This window comes from Ursus americanus, chromosome 7 (assembly GCF_024610735.1).
Source record: "Ursus americanus isolate L20-20 chromosome 7, mUrsAme1.1.p, whole genome shotgun sequence".
Classification (NCBI taxonomy): Eukaryota; Metazoa; Chordata; class Mammalia; order Carnivora; family Ursidae; genus Ursus; species Ursus americanus.
This window is the reverse complement of record NC_142133.1, coordinates 50,054,643-50,077,831: the sequence shown is the minus strand read 5'-3', so window position 1 is coordinate 50,077,831 and position 23,189 is coordinate 50,054,643. Positions and strand designations below refer to the sequence as shown.

At 39.6% G+C, this 23,189-nt stretch overlaps 1 protein-coding gene and 1 long non-coding RNA gene across 2 annotated transcripts in view; one reads left to right on the top strand and one right to left on the bottom strand.

The window, feature by feature from the left end:
• The window catches only part of LOC123799743 (uncharacterized), a 68,345-nt gene that overhangs the window by 10,739 nt on the left and 34,417 nt on the right, over window positions 1–23,189 (top strand). The window lies entirely within an intron of this gene.
• On the bottom strand, window positions 1,936–11,520 carry IL1A (interleukin 1 alpha). The gene is made up of 7 exons (XM_045808919.2): window positions 11,451–11,520; window positions 10,760–10,814; window positions 9,736–9,784; window positions 8,836–9,046; window positions 7,110–7,283; window positions 5,672–5,790; window positions 1,936–3,259 (listed from the first exon to the last, which is right to left on the bottom strand). The coding sequence occupies exons 2-7, from the start codon at window positions 10,804–10,806 to the stop codon at window positions 3,062–3,064; spliced, it is 798 nt and encodes a 265-aa protein (XP_045664875.1). The 5' UTR covers window positions 10,807–10,814; window positions 11,451–11,520; the 3' UTR covers window positions 1,936–3,061.

The following is a 23,189-nucleotide window of genomic DNA, read 5'->3' as shown; positions in this document are numbered from 1 at the left end:
TGTGTTCCCTCTCTCGCTGGCTGTCTCTATCTCTGTCGAATAAATAAATAAAATCTTTAAAAAAAAAAAAAAGAACAATTTCTCAACATTTCCTGCAACATGGGCGGCACTGGAGGAGATAATGCTAAGTGAAGTAAGTCAAGCAGAGAAAGACAATTATATGGTTTCTCTCATCTATGGAACATAAGAACTAGGAAGATTGGTAGGAGAAGAAAAGGATAAAGAAAGGGGGGGTAATCAGAAGGGGGAATGAAGCATGAGAGACTATGGACTCTGAGAAACAAACTGAGGGCTTCAGAGGGGAGGGGGGTGGGGGAATGGGATAGGCTGGTGATGGGTAGTAAGGAGGGCACATATTGCATGGTGCACTGGGTGTTATACGCAACTAATGAATCATGGAACTTTACCTCAAAAACCAGGGATGTAGTGTATGGCGACTAACATAATATAATAAAAAAATATTATTATAAAAAAAAAGTTGCTATGGCTGAGGTCGAAGATGTTGCTGCCTGTGTTCTCCTTAAGGATTTTGATGGATTCCTGTTTCACATCTAGGTCTTTAATCCATTTTGAGTCTATTTTTGTGTATGGTGTAAGGGAATGGTCCAGTTTCATGTTTCTGCATGTGGCCATCCAATTTTCCCAACACCATTTGTTGAAGAGACCGTCCTGTTTGCATTGGATATTCTTTCCTGTTTTGTGGAAGATTAGTGGACCATAGGGTTGAGTATCCATTTCTGAGTTCTCTATTCTGTTCCATTGATCTATATGTCTGTTTTTTTGTGCCAATACCATACTGTCTTGATGGTTACAACCTTGTAATAGAGCTTGAAGTCTGGAATTATGGTGCCACCAGCTTTGTTTTTCTTTTTTTTTTTTTTTAAGATTTTATTTATTTATATGACAGAGATAGAGACAGCCAGCGAGAGAGGGAACACAAGCAGGGGGAGTGGGAGAGGAAGAAGCAGGCTCATAGCAGAGGAGCCTGATGTGGGGCTCGATCCCGGAACGCCGGGATCACGCCCTGAGCCGAAGGCAGGCGCTTAACCGCTGTGCCACCCAGGTGCCCCTTGTTTTTCTTTTTCAACTTTCCTCTGGCTTTTCAGCGTCTTATCTGGCTCCATACAAATTTTAGGATTATTCGTTCTATTTCTTTGAAAAAAGTTGATGGTATTTTGATAGGTATTGCATTAAATGTGTAGATTGCTCTAGGTAGCATTGACATTTTAACTATATTTGTTCTTTTAATCCATGAGCATGGAACGTTTTTTTGTTTCTTTGTGTCTCCCTCAATTTCTTTCATGAGTATTCTATAGTTTTCTGAATACAGATTCTTTGCCTCTTTGGTTAGTTTTATTCCTAGGTATCTTAGGTTTTTGGTGCAATTGTAAATGAGATCGACTCCTGAATTTCTCTTTCTTCTGTTGGTGTATGGGTCCATTAGTTTTTAATGTGGTTCTGTATGTGTGAGTTTGTATGGCTATAAACACAACTGTTGTACATGTGTAATGTAAGCTTTACATGAACCTGGGAATATTATCATTCTTTTTTTTTAAATAAAGAGTTATTTATTCTTATTTTAGAGAGAGAGAGAGAGAGGTTGGGTAAGAGGCAGCGGGAGAGGTAGAAAGAAAATCTCAAAGCAGACTCCGCTGAGCAGGGAACCAGTTGTGGGGCCTGAACTCACGACCCTGAGATCATGACCTGAGCCGAAATCAAGAGTCAGATGCTAAACCGACCGAGGCACCCAGGCGTCCCTCATTCTTAATACCATTTGTGCATACTGGCAAGCTAACAAAGGGGAGAGAAAAACCATAAAACCTTGGTTTGGTTTTGTAAAGTAACACTAATTACAGTTATTTATGTGAAGTTTTATCTTTTATTCCTAATTACCATGCATTAAAATAATGATTAAGACAATAAATGTGTGTCAGATTTACTTTTTTTGTAAATTTTATTCAGTTATAACTTATAATAATAATGTATCAGTCCTTATTGTTGATAGTAATATAATACTGTAGTTTGATCACAACTTTTAGTACCTAGAAGGAATGTTGCTTACATTCCAGAAAAGAAAGTTTTGATTTACAGTTGTCTCAGGGTTACCAAAGTTAAGTTTATCCCATTTTAGCTAGTAAGACTCAATAGCAGGTGAAATGGAATGATAAAGGAATGCAACAGCAAGTTTAAAAGTAAAGAAGTGAAAGATTGGTTAATTATCAGCACAAAGTAGTAATATAAATTTATTATCACAATTATAGGGCTCCCAGGTACTATAAAAAGCAGGACTTGATCAAAATGCCTTAGTATAACTAAATCAAACTCATTTAGCCTAAAAAACACTCTTTCTTATTATTAAGGATGACTGGTCACACTCAAAGAATGCAAGGAATTGCCATAAATATAATTATCTTAAAAAATATTTATAAATATATATGTACACATAAATAATAATAAATATTTATGCTTTGCTCTCTTGAGGCTCAGCATTTTCATTCAAGAATTATTTTATTCAACTGATGTCATTGATTAGCATAAAATACTGTTGAGGCAGGAAGGATATAAGTATAATCCCCTCCGTTTTGAAGATGATCAAACTGAGGTCCCAGAAACTTACAGAATTTGATTAAGAGTCCATCAATAACTTAAGAGCAAGCAGTTGGAATGAAATCCTGGGCCTATGGCTTTTTATTCCAACTGCTGCTGTGGGCATTTAGTTTTCTAATGCCTCAGTTACTTAACCCATCTGTAATATGGGTAGAATCTTTTTGGTAGCCATAGTCAGTAGCTCCAGTCCTCCCAAGATTGTTATGAAGAATAATAATTAAACTGATTGGTAGTTTGCAAAGTATAGGGTGTTCTTTAAATAACAAACAACATTATATATTAGTGTTGGTTCCATTGCACCTTGCTCACTCTCTTACAAAGAGAGTAAACATTCATTTGGAATCTCAAAGGCTCAGCACATGCTCAGCAAGTGACTAGGAGTAAAGGATTTGACTCCTCCATGTACATAGTACATATGGACTGTCAACACTTCACAAGTAAGTAGACTCCAGAGTCAAGGCTGGGTTTCCAGTATCTGAAAGTCAGTGATAGAGGGTTGCCCTCTTGCCATGTGTACCAGTTTTCGTTCCTGTGTGGCAATGAACAACTTTGGCTGGGCAACTGATGTGAAGTAGTTCTTACTGCCATGACGTTCCCAGAAGAAGAGAAGGTTCGTCTCATCTCTGATGGTTTTGGGTGTCTCAGGCATCTCCTATGATAAGGAGAACAGAGATATGTTAGAGAACAAGATTCTAGACAACTGAAGTACAATCCCTTGACATTTGGCCTTTGTGAGAAATATAGCACTTTAGGACTCTGACTCTGTAATATGATGATACAGATTCTTCATTCATTTGTTCATTCAGCAAGCATTTATTACATGCCTATTAGATGTATGGTCCAGTCTACACATAATAGTTAATTTCCTTACTTAACTGGAGAGAATTCCAAATTAGTCATGGGTTGCCAATGACAGTAGTGTCTCATTATATCATGGCAGGTAGAGTAAAAACATTGTTCTTGTCCTGCCTTCAACATATGCATAAGGCATTTTGCATAAAATATGACACTAGCAACTGAGACTTCTAAACATTTTGACCGCTAAGTGTGCAGATCATATCTTTGGGAAAATAATTTATCATTAGAAATGTTTGTCTCCATATTTAAGCGAATAATTAAAAGTTTAAACCCCCTCCCCCTCCACACTTCCAGGTATATCAGCAGCTGACTCCTTCCAATACAATTTTTGACAATTGTGATCTCTTTAGGCTGTACTATACTTGTGTGTATGAATAGAATAATAATACTTTCATGGAAAAGTGAAATTCACATTTCAACTTGAGATGATGCTTCTGTGTTCTTTTTAATCTAAAGCAACTAATTATTCTTTTGAGGTTTCCTTGGGGTTTTCAATGTCAACAAGGAATTTATTTCCCAAACCCATTCCTCTCCTAGTTTTTTCCCATCTCAGTAAATGTTTTTTCTCCCCTCCCTCCTGTTGGTTCTATCTCTGAGATATAACCAGTTCTGTCTACTTATTTCTATCTGCCTCACTATCCCCACTCCCATGACTATTATTATTATCATCCCCTAATTAGACTCTGTGCTTTCTCCATTGTCTTCCTGCTGATCTTTTCTCCATTTTAGAAAATATAAGTGAAGTTAGAACACTTCCCTGTTTGAAACCCTTTAATGGCTTTTCATTGTACCTCAAATGAAACCCAAATGCAAGGCTGTACAAACACTAGCCTCTGCTTGTCTTTCCTCCTTCTTACAGTGCCCATGTTCTAGAGTGTTCCTTTTGATTTTTTTTTTTAAAGATTTTATTTATTTATGTGACAGAGAGACAGCCAGCGAGAGAGGGAACACAGCAGGGGAGTGGGAGAGGAAGAAGCAGGCTCCCAGCGGAGGAGCTCGATGTGGGACTCGATGTGGGACTCTATGTGGGACTCGATCCCGGAACGCCGGGACCACGCCCTGAGCCGAAGGCAGACACTTAATGACTGCACTACCCAGGTGCCCCTTCCTTTTGATTTCTGAAGCTGGCCTTTAAACTCTTGAAGCTCTAGGTTCTAGATGCGCTCAGATCCCTCTGTTGGGAATGCTTACCCTCACCCGCCCCCTTGCGTCATGCTCCTTCCTCTCAGCAGATCCCATTTCACAGGGAGCTCTGCTCTTGCCACTCTATGTAAAGAGCACTCTCCCATTTTTCTCTCTCAGTACTCTGTTTATTTGCTTTACAGCATCTTGTACTTTTTTGCTGGTTGTTTGGCTTGTCTACTGTCTGTGTCCCCAAGAAGACCAAGTTCTGTGAGGCTAGGGACTTTGGCTCACCATGGTCTACACAGCTGTTGGCACTATGTTTGAAAGATAGAAGGCTCTCAATAAATAATGCCTGTTGAATGAATTCATGAATGAAGCTACTGCCCTAGTCTGCAGACATCACTTTTACCTCACTTGATCCAGGTAGAGAAATACATGTACCTGCAAAAATCCTGGTTGGAGTTGGGGGTTTGCATTATATGTTTACTAAATAAGAGTCACCTACTTATGAGTGGAGTAAACGTCTGAGGCTATAATGTGCAGGTGTGTGTCTGTATGTTTGAGGGGAAGATGGTAGTGGAGATGGGGCTGGGATGAAGGATAATGCTGGCACCAAAGAACAGAGAGAGGCAATGACGTAAAAAGGCCAGGGTTTGAGTCTTGGCTCGTTTTTGTTTTGCGTCCATTGGCAGGTGATTAACAGTCTCTGCTCCTAGTTGGCTTATTTGAGTTTCTTGGAATCAGGCACCTTGTCTTAATGCCTACCATCACATAGGTCAGATGGTAGATGTTAGTAAGGTTCAGGATGGATGGAGTAAACGGATGCCCTGGGATGGGAGATGGCTAGGGTCAGGCAGGGTAAGGAAAAAGAAGGAAGAAGGCAATTTAACTTTTATTCACTCTTGCCACCTCCATTTTACTTTCTCATAGATCCTGCCTAGAAGTGAGGTGAGAAGTAGCATGTGGGGGCAGGTGGGCAGGTGGAAACTGTGGTAGGAAGAGGAGAGGATTGTGCTACCCTGCTCATTAACAAACATATGGGATATAAATGAAGGTAAATTGGAGACTGAGAATGACTGACCTTTAGCAATACAGGCTCATCTTCATTTTGGGCACTCACAAACAGTCGGGTTTTTGAGATTCTTAGAGTCACAGGAAGTTTAGAATCTTCTGATGTGTAAGCTCCCATGTCAAATTTCACTGGCAAAGAGAAAAGCCAAAAAGAAAGTAAATCCATTGTATTTGAATGAAATCAAGTGTTATGTATATTGTGTGTATGTGTTTGTAGTTAAGTCTCCAATTATGGTGTAAACACCAGAAAGGAATTTCATACATCATTGTATCCTTCACAATGTCTGCCACATTTACTGCCGCATTACTAGGTAAATACTTACATAATGTCTTTAGAATTTTCTATGTTGAATGAATGCTTGGGGGCTATTTGTTGAATCTCTTGTACTTACATTAATGGGATAAGACCCTTCAACTTGTGAGCTCACGAGCTCATAATAACCTAAAATGGAGGGGTTTAGGGAAGCTGATACACTCATGTTGCTAGTGATAGTGAAAAGTAGTTGTTTTCTTTAGAGAACAATGCTTAATAAGAGCTGTATAATTATTTATCCCTAGGAACCCAGCAGTTCCATTTTTGGGGTATGATCCAAAGAAATAACCTCATAGGGAAAAAATTATATATACAAAGATATTTGCAATAGAGTTACTTAGAGCAATCCCAAGGGACCAGCATAGCAACATGATTGAATATTCTTGTGCCATTAAACATGGCAAATATATACGCTATTTCAATATGTGGGGAAATTATGTGAAATAATATTAAGTAGGAAAATAGCACAAAATAATTTGTAAATGTCATGGAGTGGAAAGCATGTTATCTGAAGTATGTCCAAACAGAAAGAGCCCTGTTTGTTTATTGCAAAGTAAACTCTTTGGTGTTCTGAAACTAATTTTGTATACTGAGGACATATTCTGAAGCTAAAATATGTACACCATGGAAATTGGATTTGTGTGACAAAATTTCTTGGGCACTAAATTTCATCCTCCAGAACATATTCTCAGCTTATTGGATGTTTTGCTTCACAACTATGTTATCAAAGATGATGATTCTTTCTAGTTTGGTGTTATTTGTAAGTTTGAGCTCTAACGGAGAGTGTAATTGCTCCTTATTGGCTTCTGGGTAAATTTGGATAAGTCATTTAATACTTCTGAGAGTCAGTTTCCTCATCTTTAAAACCAAGGATAAGAATATCTGAGAGAACCAAAGGAGATACTTCATCAGAAAGGTTTACACTTAGTGCTCTCAAAGATAGGAAACTTTGCTTCCTGATTTGGCTGAAGCCCCGTCCTTGCCCAGGATTTTACTGGCGGTGTTGTGCTTCATCCTATTCTAGAAGCATTGTGCAAAACTAGGAATCTAGAGAGGTTTTTATTTTGAAAGCAGGAAGTTTGAAAGAAATACAGAAATAAGAGGAGGGGGGAAGATGACGGAGCTACCCACTTACCTGCATCATCCAGATTCTGTAATGCAGCAGCCATGAGGTAATTTCCTCCTGTTTGTTGAATTATACTTTGATTGAGGTTGTCATTCAGGATGAATTGGGATTTGATGATCCTCATATAGTTGTATTTTTCGTTGCTGCGGAAGTTGTATGCTGCTGATCTGGGCTTCATGATTTCTAAAACCATTATCACAAGCTCAGATTAATGTCTAAGTATAAACACAGATGATATATCTGCTCTAATATAAGCATCAGAAGTACCTATGGAAGGGACATTAGGAATATTTCAATCCAGGTGAAGAAACTGGGGAGAAGTCACCCGGTCAGTAGAAGTGGTTTCTAGGATTATCCTCATGGTTACTTATTTCTTTTTAAACTTCAGTTCCTCTGGCAGTAATTTTTTAAAAAGAGATTATTTGTTAAATATTCTCATTTTGTTCGTTTGGAGGTTTCTAAGGAAATAGGAAGACTGCTAGCATCCACTATCTACATTTTTCAAATGAATACACTGAGAAAAAAAATGAATATATTTAAACATATATGTCGCTGAAAATGCAGGTCTAAATGTCTACTCCCCTTTCTGACAGTGGTATATATCAACAGCTTCACAATTCCTCATGGTTCTGAGTAATGTGATATGGATGTTATTGATATGGATATTCACTGTTATATTACTTAGAATGTTGAAAAGCTGGTACCTTAGAATGCTCTTGATATGTTGCTAAGTGAAAAAAGTAAATATAAAATTGTATATAATATAATCCTAATAATGTTTGTTTATAATGTATATGTACATGAAAAAGATTTTAAGTTCCTGATGGACCCTTAATCAAATACTGTATTTTCTCTAGTCTTGGCAGTGGCAAACTCTTAGTGTTAGTATGAATGATTTTTATTTTCTTTTTTATATTTTCTTTTATCTTCCTATTTTCTAGGTGAATGTGTATTAGTGTTTGCCTGTTACCTTAAAAAGCTATTATTTAAAAAATATGTGGTTTATGTTTCATGTAGAGGCTTATACAGTAGAAGCATGGGAGAATAATCCTGACTGTTAAAATCAGAACTGAATTTGGTTTAAAGCTCTCCCACTTACACATTATGGTACTTATCTGAGCTTAGTTTCCTCCTATGTAAAATGAGAATGTAAGATTGTTGTGAAGTGTAGAGATAGTGCCGTCATTAGTAAATTAGCAGTGTTGGTAGTAGTAGTACTAGTAGTAGTAGGAGGAGTAATGGCAATACCTAACATTTATTGGGTATTTATATACTAGGCATTATTCTAGTCCAGGAGCTTACAAGTATTGACTCATTTAATCTTCACAACAAGGGACTCTGATTATCTCCATTTTACAGTAGAGGAAACTGAAGCATGGAAAGGTTAAGTAACTTAACCAAAGGGGCATAGTTATTATCTGGAGGAATATAGCTTGTAAATAGTCACCCACTAATAGTACATCACTGCTTTCTGCCATAAGGATAGAAGTCACATGACCTTTACAATATGGCCACAAAATGAGCCCATGAGGAAATATTCTGTAGACTCAGGTCACTGCTCCTCTCTCCCCACTGGAGAAGGATAAAAACTAATTTTCCTTCCTTATAGTTATCAGATTGATGGCTGGTTGCCCTCTACTTACTCTGATTCTAGGTTTTATTTTCTCCTGTGCTCTGTTGTCTCTATTTGCTTAAAAATGGAAAACAAAGATATTATTTGCACTTGACTTCTTACCTTCTTCTGCATCATTGGTAATGGCTTCCAGGTCATCATCTGTGATGAATTGATTTAAACTCAACCGTCTCTTCTTTAGAATCTTCCCATTGGTTGCCACCACCACCACATTCTCCTTGAAAGTAAGCTGAGATGTCTTTGAGGTTTCAGAGGTACTCAGAGACATGCAGTCCTCATGAAGTGGGTCATAGCTCACATCATAGAAAGATTTCTATGAGGAAGGAAAATGGAAACTGAGGGGCTACATATGGTCATAGAAGGAGATCCCTTTCAGTAGAAGTTTTATCCAATAGATTTAGTGAGAAGGATCTCTATTTCATCAGTCTTCTCCTCCCCATTCCCTCTCTTCTCCCCCCACCCCCTGTCTTGCCCTCCCTCCCTCCCATCTTTCCCTTGGAAAATCTGTTAAATGTGGAGAATATCATCAACTATTAGTGTAGAGGGGTAGTTGGTCTCACTTATAATGAAGAAATATATGGGTCTGAACCTCTAATGAGGGTGAAACAGAAGCTTCTAGGATTCAAGCTATTGCTGTTTTCTCCTGGTAGAGAAAATACTGCATAAGAATAGCAATCCTATATGTGGAATTTAAGGAACAAGGCAGAGGATCATAGGAGAAGAGAGGTAAAAACGAAACAGGACGAAACCAGAGAGGGAGACAAACCATAAGAGACTCTTTAATCTTAGGAAACAAACTGAGGGTTGCTGGAGGGGAGGGGAGTGGGAAGGATGGGGTAGCTGGGTGATGGACATTGGAGAGGGTATGTGTTGTAATGAGCACTGGGTTATATAAGACTGATGAATCACAGAACTGTACCCCTGAAACAAATAATACATTATATGTTAATAATAAAAAAGAAAAGAATAGCAATCCCATAAGAATTACAGTCATTTGTTTACCTGATTCAGAGAAAGATGGTCAATTTCAGAACTGTATTCTTCATTTTCACTGTTAAACAAGATAATGAGAATGTAATTCTGTTTATTATATCACTGCAGTCACTGGGCAACATATTTTAATGACCACATTAGCTTTGGGTAACACACATACAGTCATTACTGTCATCTTTGGAAATTAAGGACTTCTATACATATACATACATATATGCAGTAATTTGTGCCTCACTAATTTGGAATTAGTAATCATCAGGACAGGTCTTGAACTTCACCTGTGCTTTATCTCTAAAAATGGGGCTTGGCTAACAAATTGAAGCGTTGTAGTTGAATTTCAGGGAAAAATGTTAACCTCCTCAAGAGAGAAATGCTTTTGAAGCACCCTCATTTTAATTTTAACCAAATAAGTCATGTGTTGTACGTTGCTTTCATGTATTCACTAAAACAGATTTAATAATTTATACTTGGGAACTATCCAGCAACATTTTGATAGCCTAGTTTGTGTTAGTATATATTGATAGGTAATGGGAATGCCAGGTTTGTTTAAAGTATTCTATAATTTTTAATTTTATTCATTTACCCTTCTCTTATGTCTGAATGAGGTTTGACTATGTATGTGCATTCGCATGCTCAAATTGCTGTGGAGCCATTACCTCTTTCAGATTCGATCCAGAAGTTTTCCTGAGAATGGGTTCTCTCTCTGACAGTCTGTTAAAACCCATTATGGTATTAGAGCACGTGAACTTGACTGAGATTGTGTCTAAGTAGATGTTGAAATTCACTAGGATTCAAGAGACTGTAAAAATAATTTTTCTAAAATGGCTGTCTCCCTGTCAGTGTCATCTCAATGTAACATGCTAGATGCTTACTTTTTCTGGATCTTTGCTGAACCTGCCCTGACTTCACAGGTAGGACACATCTCTATACCTCTACCAGTCTGGCTCCATGCTAGTTACTGTTAACTCCTAGATGGATTCTAATGTACCTTGATCCCTTCATTAAATCACAAGAGATAGAATTGATTTCCTACCTGTAACAGTTCTTCAGGTCTTCAAAAAGGTCAGGAACTTTGGCCATCTTGACTTCTGCAACAGAGAACACGGGTGGCTGTCAGCCTAGCCAGCCACTGAACCAAATGCCTGCAAGGGGAATCACTCTGCTTTGTGCTTCTTGAGAAGCTTAATGAATGACTTAGCCCACACTCAGCATTGTCCCCATTCTTCTTTTCACTCCTGTGAGTTATTTGCATATGTATCTGCCTCCTCTCCTAGATTGTAAACTTCTTTTAGAACTTTGGTATTCTTCATGTACCCAACCCAATGTGTTGTACACAGTGGGCATTCAATGAAAGCTTGGATAAATTAAAGAAAAAAACCCACAAGAAGGAGGTATTTGCCTTAGATAGATGCAAGAGAGAGACAGATTTGGAAATTTCTAGTTTTCTCCTAATAGTTTTAGTAGTAGAGACACTCTCCAAGGGAAGGCTTGACTGCACCCACCAATGCCCTCATATGAAACCAGTTCTTCTGTCCCTCAGTTCCCCATCAGTAGAAAGAATTATTTTCTGAAATCTGACCATGATTCTAACTCACACACCAAACCAGGGACAGACAAGAAAGGAAGGAAGAGGCTTGTACTTCAGAGAAGGCAGTTTGAGAGACAACAGCCAGGGAGAAAAGCAAAATATATTTTAAAAGTTGACGATATGATAAGGACAATACCTTTGCTGACTCAGGCGCCAATGAAATGACTCCCTCTCTGTCTGGAGACTTAGCCCTAGACAGGCTACTTCGCCTTTTGTCTTCTTGGAGTAGGCGTGGTCTGTGTGCGTCACGGGGAATTTACGGGGAAGAATTGTATTTTTTTATGTTCCTTTAACCGGAAACTGGCCAAATAATGACAGATTACATACTTGATAATAGTGTTGTTTGCAGAGATTCCAAGAGTTTCTAACTTGGCTCATTTATTTATGGCTTTGCTCTAAACAATTATAAACATGCAGTCTTAGAAAAAGGGAAGAAGGGCAGGAAATGTAAGTTTCTAAAAACATATGGTGGGAAGGAAGGGAGAACTCCTAAAATCAGAGTTCTAGATGGCTGGAGTTGGAGAGGAGCTTAGGAATTGTAGTTTGTGTTTTAGCTTAATTTGTTTTTTGTACCCCAGGGCTGAGTATGAATTGATGGAATGTTTGGCAGCCCCTGGCAGATAAGGGTTGGCTGCGAGGGAAGATGATCCATCTTTTCTGAAGAGGGACATTTGTTGAATAGGCATAAATCACTCTGAGTATGGGGAGACAACCTCCTGGTTAGGGCCCGGTAGGAGAGAGAGAGGTGATAACCACGAAAGTCTTAATCCTCTTATTCCTCTGAATACTGTTAACCCATTTCCTACAGAAGTGACAGGACTTTAGGAGAGAACTCTCTGCTCTGGCCATATTATAGCAAAGTGGCCCCCTATCAGGGCCCAAAGGGAAGTCTGGTCTTTTCTAGAATAAAACTAAGGTGTGTGAGGATAGCTGCAGACTCAGCAAAATATGGGCAAGGCCCTGGCCAAAAGCTGGTAGCTGGATTTGAAAATAGAGGTTGAGGGAAGGGAAGGGACTCTTATATACAACACTACATCAGTGTTGCCTGGCTGTTATTATCAAAGACTTTTTCGACATCCTGAGGCTGGCTCCGTTCAGGTGGTAGAACATCAGACTCTTGGCAGATAAATGTTGAAGGTTTCCTGGAGTTTAAGCCATGTAAATTTTAAATGAAGAAAACGGATGGAAAAAGAGGGTAGAGGAGGGGAACAAAAAGGTAAAGAGAGAAAAGAGAGGCACTGCAATGTAACATGGTATAAATATGTAACATGCATGTAACATGGTATAAAAAGGCAAGACCATTTAGAACAGGGAGTCAAGTGAGGCTTGTGTGAGTTGGGTAAAGTATTTTCTCTAGTCTTGTTTAATGGTAAGTAATGGGTCTGGTTAGATGATTATTAAGGTCTATCCTAAGTGTAAAATCTCTGATTCTGATTCTGTTGGCGGTCCAGATCCTCCTGGTCATAGACCTGATCACAATTGTTATAAACAAGAGCCACAGAAATAATGTATCCTTGATGGAGACAGTGTAAATTTAGGACCAGATTGGGGCAGATCTTGTGTGTCTCTGGATGGATCCTTGTTTGAATGGTGATGGTAGCCAGTTCTCTATGTCTGTGGTTCTCCTTCAGGCAACGCAGATGTTAATCCTGGTTATTCCTTCTGCCTCCTGGAGATCTTGTGAGGACTATTACCAAGAAACAGTTGCGAAGCACATGGTGATTGTGGGCTGCTATGGAGATGCAACTAAGCAAAAATAATAACAGTGCTAATAATGGCTTCTGTCACTTGGGAACCTGTATAGTCATTATTGTAACGCCTTAGTTCACCGAAGAAAATATAGTTTTTATGACAATATTGGTTTGAAAACTTCAGCAGGGAGGACATTTTCAGGTAAAGGCCTCTCTTGAAACCCTGAAGGTATTTAGTTTCTGGGAGGAATGTATAGCATCTGTTTGGTAATCCGGGAAAACATCCTTGTTTCTACCATTAGTGTTAACACCGTCCCAGTCTTTGTCCCTCCTCTGTTGTAGAGAATTAGAATTCCCTGAATGTGGTTATTGAATTTCTCAAGGACAGTTGGAATTTTTTTGAGACAGCCAACTCAGGTTGAGGTTTCACTTAATTCTTTCCTTCATATGACCTTTTTGGAAACTGGCTTTTAAAGGAAGAACAACATGGGTGAGGTTTAGAGAGTGGGAAGTCCTCACTTTGTTTTGGGGAATGTATTTTTCTGTGTGTGTATACCAAGACTGACTTGGAAACAAGCCTCATCATCAGACCACCTCCCCCTGGGGAATGGAGAGAGAAACACACTAGGTAGAGCTCTACTGGAGCTGTCCTGTGACAGCTTTGGGGGCTGTCCTGTGACAGGAACTTTGGGAGCTTCAAACACCCACCTCTTGACTCTGAGGAGGCTTCAAAAACTTTAGTCATTTCCCACCTATATCATACAGAAAAAAAAATTTATTGTATACTTATTCTGTGCCAGAGTTTTTGTTAGACATAAGTATTTTTCTTTCAGGATTCACAAAATTAGATATGCAAGATGAGATGATATATTTTGGTAGGTGAGTGGATACACCCTATAAGCCTGGATGTTGTGGGTCCAAAGAATCATGGTGGTGCTTTTCATTTGAAAACCGCTCACTACTTTACAAAGAGCTCTCACTTGCATTGTCTCACTGGCTCCACACTTAACCCACAGAGATAGTGATCACTATCTCTTTTCGCAGCTGAGGGCCCTTGAAGATGTTAAGTGGCCAACCTATGGTTACAAAGCTGGCAGAGCCAGCACTCTAACCTCAGGTTTCTTTTTATTTATTTATTTATTTATTTATTTATTTTTGTTTTTATTTATTTTTTTTAAAAGATTTTATTTATTTATTTGACAGGGAGAGACAGCCAGCGAGAGAGGGAACACAAGCAGGGGGAGTGGGAGAGGAAGAAGCAGGCTCCCAGCGGAGGAGCCTGATGTGGGACTCAATCCCAGGAATCTGGGATCACGCCCTGAGCCAAAGGCAGACGTTTAATGACTGCGCCACCCAGGTGCCCCTAACCTCAGGTTTCTGTTCCAAGTCCAATCTTCTCTTTCCACTGCATTTAGGTGCTCAAGTCTCTTACCTCCACCAAATGCCAAGTGATGGGGCTGAAAGAGATCATTCTTAAAGGTCTTTTCAGCCTCAAACACCCTGTCATTTATTGATTCTAGGATTTTTTTGTTTAAAAAAAAGATGAAAAAAGAAATGGTTTGAAATATCCCCCCTCCTTCTCTCCTCCTCCTCCAATGGAAGCTGATTTTATTCTGTGACATACAGGAAAAGGGTGAAGGGGATCAACATAGTTGAGTGCATGGTCAGTGGCGGAGTCTGGTATGGAATTTAGCCATGCTCTTGCCATTGTACCATGAAGACAAGAAATATCCATAAACATCTATGGAAGCAACTTTAAAATCATTGCATGTAATTGGATCTGACAGCATTGCTTGAATGAAAAAGTAAACACAGCTCTTCTCTGTGAATTTTCCAGGGGATGCAATTATTTGTTTTTAGGTTGTAGAAAGCCTTTTCAGAGGAATGAAGTGTGCATAAACCATTATTACATACAGAGACAATTGAGTCTTTTGTCTCAATTCATGCCCTATTTAATTATAACCTTTTAAATTCTGTGACAGTGCGATGGGCAGGAGGAAAGGACCTAACATAGTCTTCTAGGCATTCTAATACATTGTCTCATTTAGTCTTCGCATTAAACCTGTGAGGTAGGTGTTCTTGTCACATTTCATAGAGGAGGAAGTAAAAGTCTGGAGAGATTAACCAATCTGTCCAAGATTTCGTGTTTACCAAATTGCTGAAACGGGATTCAGATACCAGAGCTTAGGCTCAAGCAACTACCGGGCTGTCTCTTTTTCTTAGTGTGACCTCTTCCTTTTCTTTGCTCTTTTTAATTTCTAAGTTTTTCTGCTTTGTCTTGTTAGTCTATTGAAGGATCTAGAATGATATATTGAAGGATGCACCTCAGACACTATCTAGGTTTCATCTCTTAAAAGAGGAAGCAGTTTCGGAGAGGGGAAGTGTCAGGGTTGCAAGGTCACATGGAGAGTTTGTGTGAGAGCGGGAGCAAAAATGAAAACTCCATTTCATCGATTTCTAGTTCAAAATACGATACTACCCAGTGATACTGGCTCCTCAGGAAAGAGGGGAGAAAAAAATGTCTCCCATGACTTCTCACCTATAAGTAAAAAAGGGGCTAAAAAGAATGAAACCCCATTCAGTGAGCACAACCAGCTATGGTTCTTGCTTTCCTGGAAGCTGACAGTGAAGACATTCAACAATAATCACCTAAATAAGCAGATAAACAAACTAAGTTTAGTAAAGGCTTGAACAAAGAAGCTAGTATTAGACTGGGAGTGGGTAGTTCAATGGGCAGGGAGGAGGGAACATTCCAGGCTGAGCAAAGGCTGTGGGGGTCAAATAAGTGAAAGTAGGGCATTGAGGCTGGAGCTCAGAAAGGCAGGGCCAATGGAGTGGTAAGATGAGGATGGTAAGGGAGGCAAGAGCTAAACAATCAGGGTCCTGTGTAGAGCTCACTAAGGTCTTTACCTGTTCAACTTCAGGTAAACTCTGGGCAAGTGCTCTGGGAACTCAGCCGAGGGATGGCTGTGGCTTGGAGTAGATAGAGAAATTCAAGTTGGCAGAAGCCTGTAGTGGGAAGGGACAGCTTCATGTTGAGCCACCAAATCCCCAGTTAGCTGTGATTCCCTCTCTTTTCTTTGCCTTAGCTTATTTGTTCCCTAATTTATGTGCTTGTTTTGTTTCTAAGTTCCCTTTCTCTCTTCTTTTGGGATGGTAGTTCATGGGGCCGTGCCCTCTTGTTGCCTTCTCCCTTGGCACACTGTCTTTCTGTCTTTCACAGATGCACTTAAAAATCAGAGTTCATCAGAGAGCTTCTGTGTGACCGCAGTCATGTCTGTGCCCGTCTCTCACCTTTCTTCTTGCTGGCTAATTGTGATTGCCCAATCAGAAGTGCATTTTAAAGAAATTCCCTTTTCTTTTGAGTCATTTTCTTCACGGAGTCATAGTTGTCTCTGGTCTGAACTTGTTTCACAATTAAAAAAAAACACCTGGATTACTTTTCTGGATTTTAAAACACGATTATTAAATATTGCTAGGGAAATATAAAAAAAATAAAAAGAAAATAAAACCCACAAACAATTAAATAACTAGAGGTATTCACTATTACTATTTTGGTGTATTTTCTTTCATTCTTTCCTTTGTCAAGGCATATATAGATTTATTTTTATACAAATGGGATACTCTGAGGATTTCGATATTTGCTTTTCTGAAATCTGGGGAATGTATATGTGCTAGACTCTCCTTACCAAATATCCATTTGTGGGATTACTTGATGAATGTCTGTCTTCATTTCCTAGTCTCCCTTGCAGAGTTGGCTTAGGGACACATGGTTTTTTCTGGCCAAAGCACTGTGAGCAGGAAGTGAGACGTGATGTGTTATACTTCTAGGCTTATGCAATTGAGGGCCAGTGTGTGCTTCCGTCATCTCCAACTTCCTCTGATGCAGCAACTTTGGAAGTCATGTATTCCAGATGTGTGGCTACAAATGGATGAGGTGTGCTTGCAAGTGCATGAGAGTAGAACAACCTGCATTTGACTTTGCATGAGTGAGAAACAAATCTTTAATTGTGTGAAGTCACTGAGATTTCAGAATTTGTTACTGTGGTATAACCTAACCTATTCTGACTACCACTATGTATAACTATCTTTCCTTTCTCCATCACAAACTCCAAGGTGACATGCACTTTATCTCAAAATTCCTCTTTCACATAATCAATTCCTTTTTGGACAGAATTGTGTCTAGATTAGTATTCTTCTTATCACATTCTCTACTCTCTGGGAGATGAATTTTCAAATGAGGTGAATCAAGAACTTAATCAGATGCTTTCATTTTGGCCAAATTCTGATTCCAGATATAAAGATATATTAGCTGTGAAAATAAAAAGGCCAGTAATAAACTGTTGGGTTAACATCCCAGATAGAAATCATGTAATAATTACATTACACATCTAACATTTATATGGTACTTTATAGTTTTTCAAGGCGTTTTAAAAATAAATATCAATATAAGCATCCACTATGATGTGAAGCTGACTTATTATGCATGCAAATAGTTAATAGCAAAGGTCCTATGCCCAGTGCATGGTTCTCTTCTCCCTCCTTTTGGTATGAATTCCCGGCTGTTGGAGAGGATGGACTCCTGATTAGAGCAACTGTGGCACAGGGCAGGGAATGGCAGGTGTGGCACACAGTGTGGTTGGAAAGGCAAGAGACTTGGATTTGGCTTTGACCCTAGTTGTTTGACCCAGTTGTTGTGTGACCTACAACATTTCTACACATCTCAGAACTTTCCTTATCTACAAAGGGAAGAGGTTGCACTGGGTGTCTACTGGGATTTTTGCAGCCATGACTGTTCATTCCACACGTTATGACTACCCTGAACATAACCACGTCAGCTTCATGGTACCTCTACACTCTTGAAGTGTTGTTTGGTTGCATAAGGCCCATCCTGGATTCATTCCTTACTATTCTTTTGTAGAATCTTTCTCTGTCACATGTATAGTTGCTTTACAAATAGATACATGCTTTTTCATTACTTCATTGGACAATTTGATTTGTCACTCTGGGTATAAATAGAAACAAGTTCCATTTCTAGTACAGAAATATATAACAGTTGCTGATAAATTAGAAGGAAATGACAATTTTACTCCATTGATGATGACTCAGGCTTGATACAGATGAAGGATCATTTGGGGCCTTGATTACCCTTAAGAAAAGGGAGTTTAAGTTTCTGAGTCAGAAAGTCTAGACAAGTTTTACAGTATTTTGATTTAAAAAAACGGCCATCCAAGGAAGAAATGTGATTTTACTTTCTCTTTTCTGCACTCTTCTCTCCATGGGATCTCAGTGCAGTCCCGGGTAGGTCATTATATTCCCTTCAGGGTTGCTCAAAGGCACTGGAGCTCCCCTGGGAGAGGAAGAGCAGACTGAGAGAGACTAGACTCAGGACCAGGACCTGGGGTCAGAGGAGAGCAGGAGTTCCCACAGAGCAGAGTTGCGTGAAACCTTCCTGAAGCCAACTTGGCAGTCTGTTTCATAGTGAGGTATTGTATCAGAGGCCATGGGGAAAGAGGTGGCAAAGAACTCCACTTGCCCTTAATAAGCTTTTAACTTGTGGGGAAGACCTGTGCAGATGACCACAGTGCAAGCAGAATAAAAGATGTCCTATAAGAGAGCACAGCAGGCAGATGGGAAGGGAATGGCTGAAGCTAACATGGAGAATTAAGGAAGATTTCATGGAGGCTGCATTTTAGCTGTGACTTGAAGTGGTAGGTTTGGATAGTGGAGAATGGATATTCCAGGCTGAGGAAATAGGGTGAGTAAAGGCATAAGGCATAGTATTTCATGTCAATGTCCCCTATTGTGTGGCCTTGGGCAAGTTACTTAACTTTTAGAGCTTCGGTTTCCTCATCTATAAAACTGGGCTAATGATTCTTACTTCACAGGGCTTTGGAAGGATTAAATGAGATTGTGTTTGTAAGAGTGGTTAGTTCAGTGTTAGTTTCCTTTCCTTTCTCCCCAAATGTCCGACATTCTCCTGATTCTATACCTTTCCTCAGGCTGTGCCCTGTTTGGGATTTATCCCCCGCTCCATATCTATGGAATTAGACCTTTCTTTACTCTGCTAGTCCAGGCCCTTCTTGACACAGAATGGAAAACATATATTTGTTGCAGTGAATTTCCAATGTGGCTAACCAAAAATCAGGTTATAGTTAAAGGAATTCTAAGTAGAATGCAAATTTGTCCATAGTGGTAATGGTAGATTGGAATAATTATAAAGATTATCAGTACATGCCATCATTCATAGAAGATGGGGATCTTTGATCCAGGAACATGCTTGGAGGAGGGGACTGAGTGAATTAAGACAAACAGGGTTCTGAACCTCATAGAATATCTCTGCTAGTGGAGAAACACACATGATCATAGTTGTAGTTTTTAAGAAGGGGGTAGTGTGGGATGCTGTGGAGATATATGCAGGGGGAGTGGAAGGGGGGAGGGAGGGAAACCTATCTAGTCTGAAAGGTCATGGAAAGTCTTCCTGAGAAAGCAGCATCATGGATGGGAAGGGTAAGATTTAGCCAGATGAAGGTGCAGGTAGATGTAGGAAAAGAGATTAATGTGTCAGACAATGGGAGCAGTGTGTGCATAGGCCCCAAAGCTAGAAGGACTTTGGTGTATTAGAGAAACTGAAAAGGGCCAGGGTGGCAGAAGCCCAGAGACTGAGGGGCAAAGTGGCAGGTAATATGGCTGAAGAGGTAGGCATGGCCAGGTCATGGGCAACCCTGCAAACAGGTTAAGGACGTTGGATATATCCTGAAGGCAGTTTAGAAGTGTTTTAAGCAGCGGAGTGGCAAAATTGGTTTTGTGTTTTTAAAAGATCTGTCTGGATTCTAAAGAGGAGAGAGCAAATGTGGGCAGAAGGCTAATGAATTGTCTGGGTGAGAAGTGAGGATGGCTTTGGACTTGTGTGGTGGCCTTGGAGATGGAGAGAAGTGGGTGCATTTGAATTATTAGAAGGGTCAAATCATCACAATTTGGTGGTTGGTTAGAGGTGGGGCATGAGGAAGATAGACAACTCAAAGAAAAGTGCACCCCCTTAGACAGATTAGATATTTGAGTAATACATATTCTGGAAGCAGTAGTGAGGACTACTGAAGTACCGTATCCTGAGAGAAATGCTGGCAAAATTGGAGAAAATGGAGTAGATTGTGAGGATCCCATGAAGCAAATCCCACGAGAATTGCATGCATGGATTTGAAGCTTGGAAGAGGCAACAGGCTAAGGCATGGAGTCTTGGAAGTAGGCACGAGGCCCAGGGGAGGGTGTGGAGGTGAGCATACCCACCAGTCAGAGTGTGTGCATCCAGGAATAGCAATCAGGGCAACTGGGAAGCAGAAGCCCAGCATGTCAGGAGGAAACGTGGGATGTGGTATCCTGGGAGTCAAGAGAGCTGACTTCCTGGTCCATCCGCATGGAGATACAGTTGGTGTGTCACACCCTTCCCAGTGCAGCCAAATCATGGTGGGCTCTCATTTGGCATGCCTCATTGCTCCTTCCAGCTGCTTCTGACCTTGTTTCAGCACTTTCTTTTCAGTCACCAGTATCCTATTCTGTTCCCAGATCTTTCTTGACTTGGAGGAAAGTGGTCTGATAAAATATTTGATGTAAAATTTCCAAGACCTAATATGGTGCAACTTGCAGACATATTTATGTCTTTTAAAAGAAGAGCTTGGAAAAAGCATGGGTTTACTTTGGGCCTGGGAATTTTGCTTTTGCAAGGGCTACTGACCCACTGAGAAAAGTAAATACGCAGGCATTAAGGTGCAATGATATTTAAAATTTTAAAAATTGAGACTGGGCGGTATAACACTTTATTCAATACTTGAATAAACATCCTTTTAAAAAAAATTTAAAAATTTATTTTTGGGGAGGAGATGCAGAGGGAGAGGGAGAGAGAGTCTTAAGCAGACTCTGTGCTGAGTGCAGAGCCTGTCAGGGGGCTCAATCCCATGACCCTGAGATCATGACTTGAGCTGAAACCAAGAGTCGGATACTTACCTGACTGTGCTACCCTGGTGTCCCTTGAATAAACATCCTTAAATCCAGTTCAGACTAGAGATAGAAGAGGAAAGAAACATTTGACAAAATGTTTAAGAGATAGAGTACTGTGTCGGAATAAGGAGAACAGATTGGAGAGGTAGGTGTTGTAGGACCAAATTGCAACGGGCCTTTCATTTATGAGCAATGAGGAACACTTGGAGTGTTTTGAGCAGAGCAGTGATGTGCTGCAGAAGTCTCACAGTGGTGAGTTTAACGGATTAGTCCAGGAAGTGAGTGAAATCAGATTGGTCTGCTCCTCCTGGTGAAAGGCGGGAGAGCCTGGGCTGAGGGAAGCAGACATGGGACATCACAGTGGCAATGGACCTGAGAGGCCCATGCAGGGAAGGAAGAACTGATGCAATGTGTCTTGGGTGTGCAGGAGAGTAGAAGGAGGACTCTAGGATGACATCAAGATGATAGAAATAAAGGAATCTTGAGGAGGAAATGGTTTGGGGAGGAAAATGATGATTTAGGCTGTAGACAGTTTGAGTCACCATATAGGATAGACCGAACTGAATAGGTAAGCATTTCCTAGATTTCCTCATAGTAGTTAGTTCTGCTTTGTCCTTGGGCCCTGGAAATTTCTATAGAACCAAACTAATGGCCTTGCAGAGTTTGGAAAGAAAGAATTCGTAGAAACAAAGTGTAAAGAGGGGAAGTGACATATTCATCGTCTCACAGATTTGAGCGAGGAAACAGGATTTCCTCAAATGTTGCCCGAGAGGCAGCAGATTACATTTTGAAGTCAACTCCACTATTTAAAATCAGAAGGGGAAAGTGTGGATTGATTAATAAATAGTGTTTGGGAACCAATAAGCCATTCAGAAAAATAAAAAATTAATAAGTTACATTCTTTTCTTCATACCAAATTAAATTCCAAATAAAAGGCTTAAACATAAAAAAAGTGACATCATAAAATTAACAGAAGAAAATAAAGGCAAATTTATCTAATCCTGGGGAGAAATTTCCTTAGGATGAATTTCTAAAAGTGGAATTCAGGGTCCAAAGTTTATGGCACTCTATTGCCAAATTGCCCTCCAGGAAGGTTGTGTCCCTTTACACTGATACCAGCCTTGTATGAAAGCGCCCACTTTCCCACACTTCTATCAGTGCTGGTTATTTTTGCTTTAAAAATATTTCATAAATTTCCTGTTAATGACTTTTACCTTTTTTATTGAAAGAGGTCAACTTTTATTGTAAGCTTTTAAGAGCTCTTCGTAAAATAATAATGTAAACCAATCGACACAAATGAAATAAATATGTATTTTTCCATTTTGGTCTACATTTCAGTTACTGAGCAGTATCTGTATTATGATTCCATTTTATAAAAACAAATAAGACTGACTCTCTATCTACCAGTATGTCAACGATAGAAATATTTTGGTAGTGGGGTCACAGATGTTTTTAATTTTCTTATTTGTGATTTTCTTTATTTTAAAAAATTTCTACAACAAACACTTATTACTTTTGTCATTCTCTGTTAAAGTCTAATTTAGCATTTTCTGTCCTCACTCATCAGTTTCACTAAACGAAGACTTTAGAAAACTCCTAGTATGTGCCTGACCTTAGACCTTTTAGAATTTGGGTGCTGTTTTTCCAGTTCCACCTCTTCCTCAGGGTAGGGGTAAACATTTAAAACATGTTGCAAAACATTTAAAACATTAAAAAAATGTCTTTCCCAACTTTCTATGAAAATTTTATAAAGAGGGATGCCTGAATGGCTCAGTTGGTTAAGTGTCTGCCTTCGGCTCAGGTCATGATCCTGGGGTTCTGGGATCGAGCCCTGCATTGGGCTCCCTGCTTAGCGGGGAGCCTGCTTCTCCCTTTGCTTGCTGCTCCCCCTGCTTGTGCTCGCTCTCTCTCTGACAAATAAATAAATAAAATCTTTAAAAAAAAAAAAAAGAAGAAAATTTTATAAAGAGATCTTCCTCTGGCCTTCAGTTCTTAGGAATATTCTCTCCTGGGCTTCTGAAGTTGGCAGGTTGGAAGGTGATCTTCTCTTTTTATTGGAAACCTTGGTGGTTTTTTGGGTAGTAGACCCCTGTATAAAGTTCTTCCAGCTTCTCTCTCCCCAGCTGAGCTGGCCTCATGCTCAGTGTTACTTAATATTCTGGGAAATCTTCCAACCCAACTCTCATCAT

Bases quoted from the DNA above. Each gene is read 5' to 3' on its own strand.
- IL1A (XM_045808919.2), bottom strand. From the start codon at position 10,806: ATGGCCAAAGTTCCTGACCTTTTTGAAGACCTGAAGAACTGTTACAG. The intron at 9,047-9,735 runs GTAAACAAATGA...CCTTCCTCATAG, and splicing joins ACCATCTTTCTCTGAATCAG to AAATCTTTCTATGATGTGAG. The intron at 5,791-7,109 runs GTAAGTGGGTAG...TCTCTTTGCCAG, and splicing joins ACAGAATCTGGATGATGCAG to TGAAATTTGACATGGGAGCT.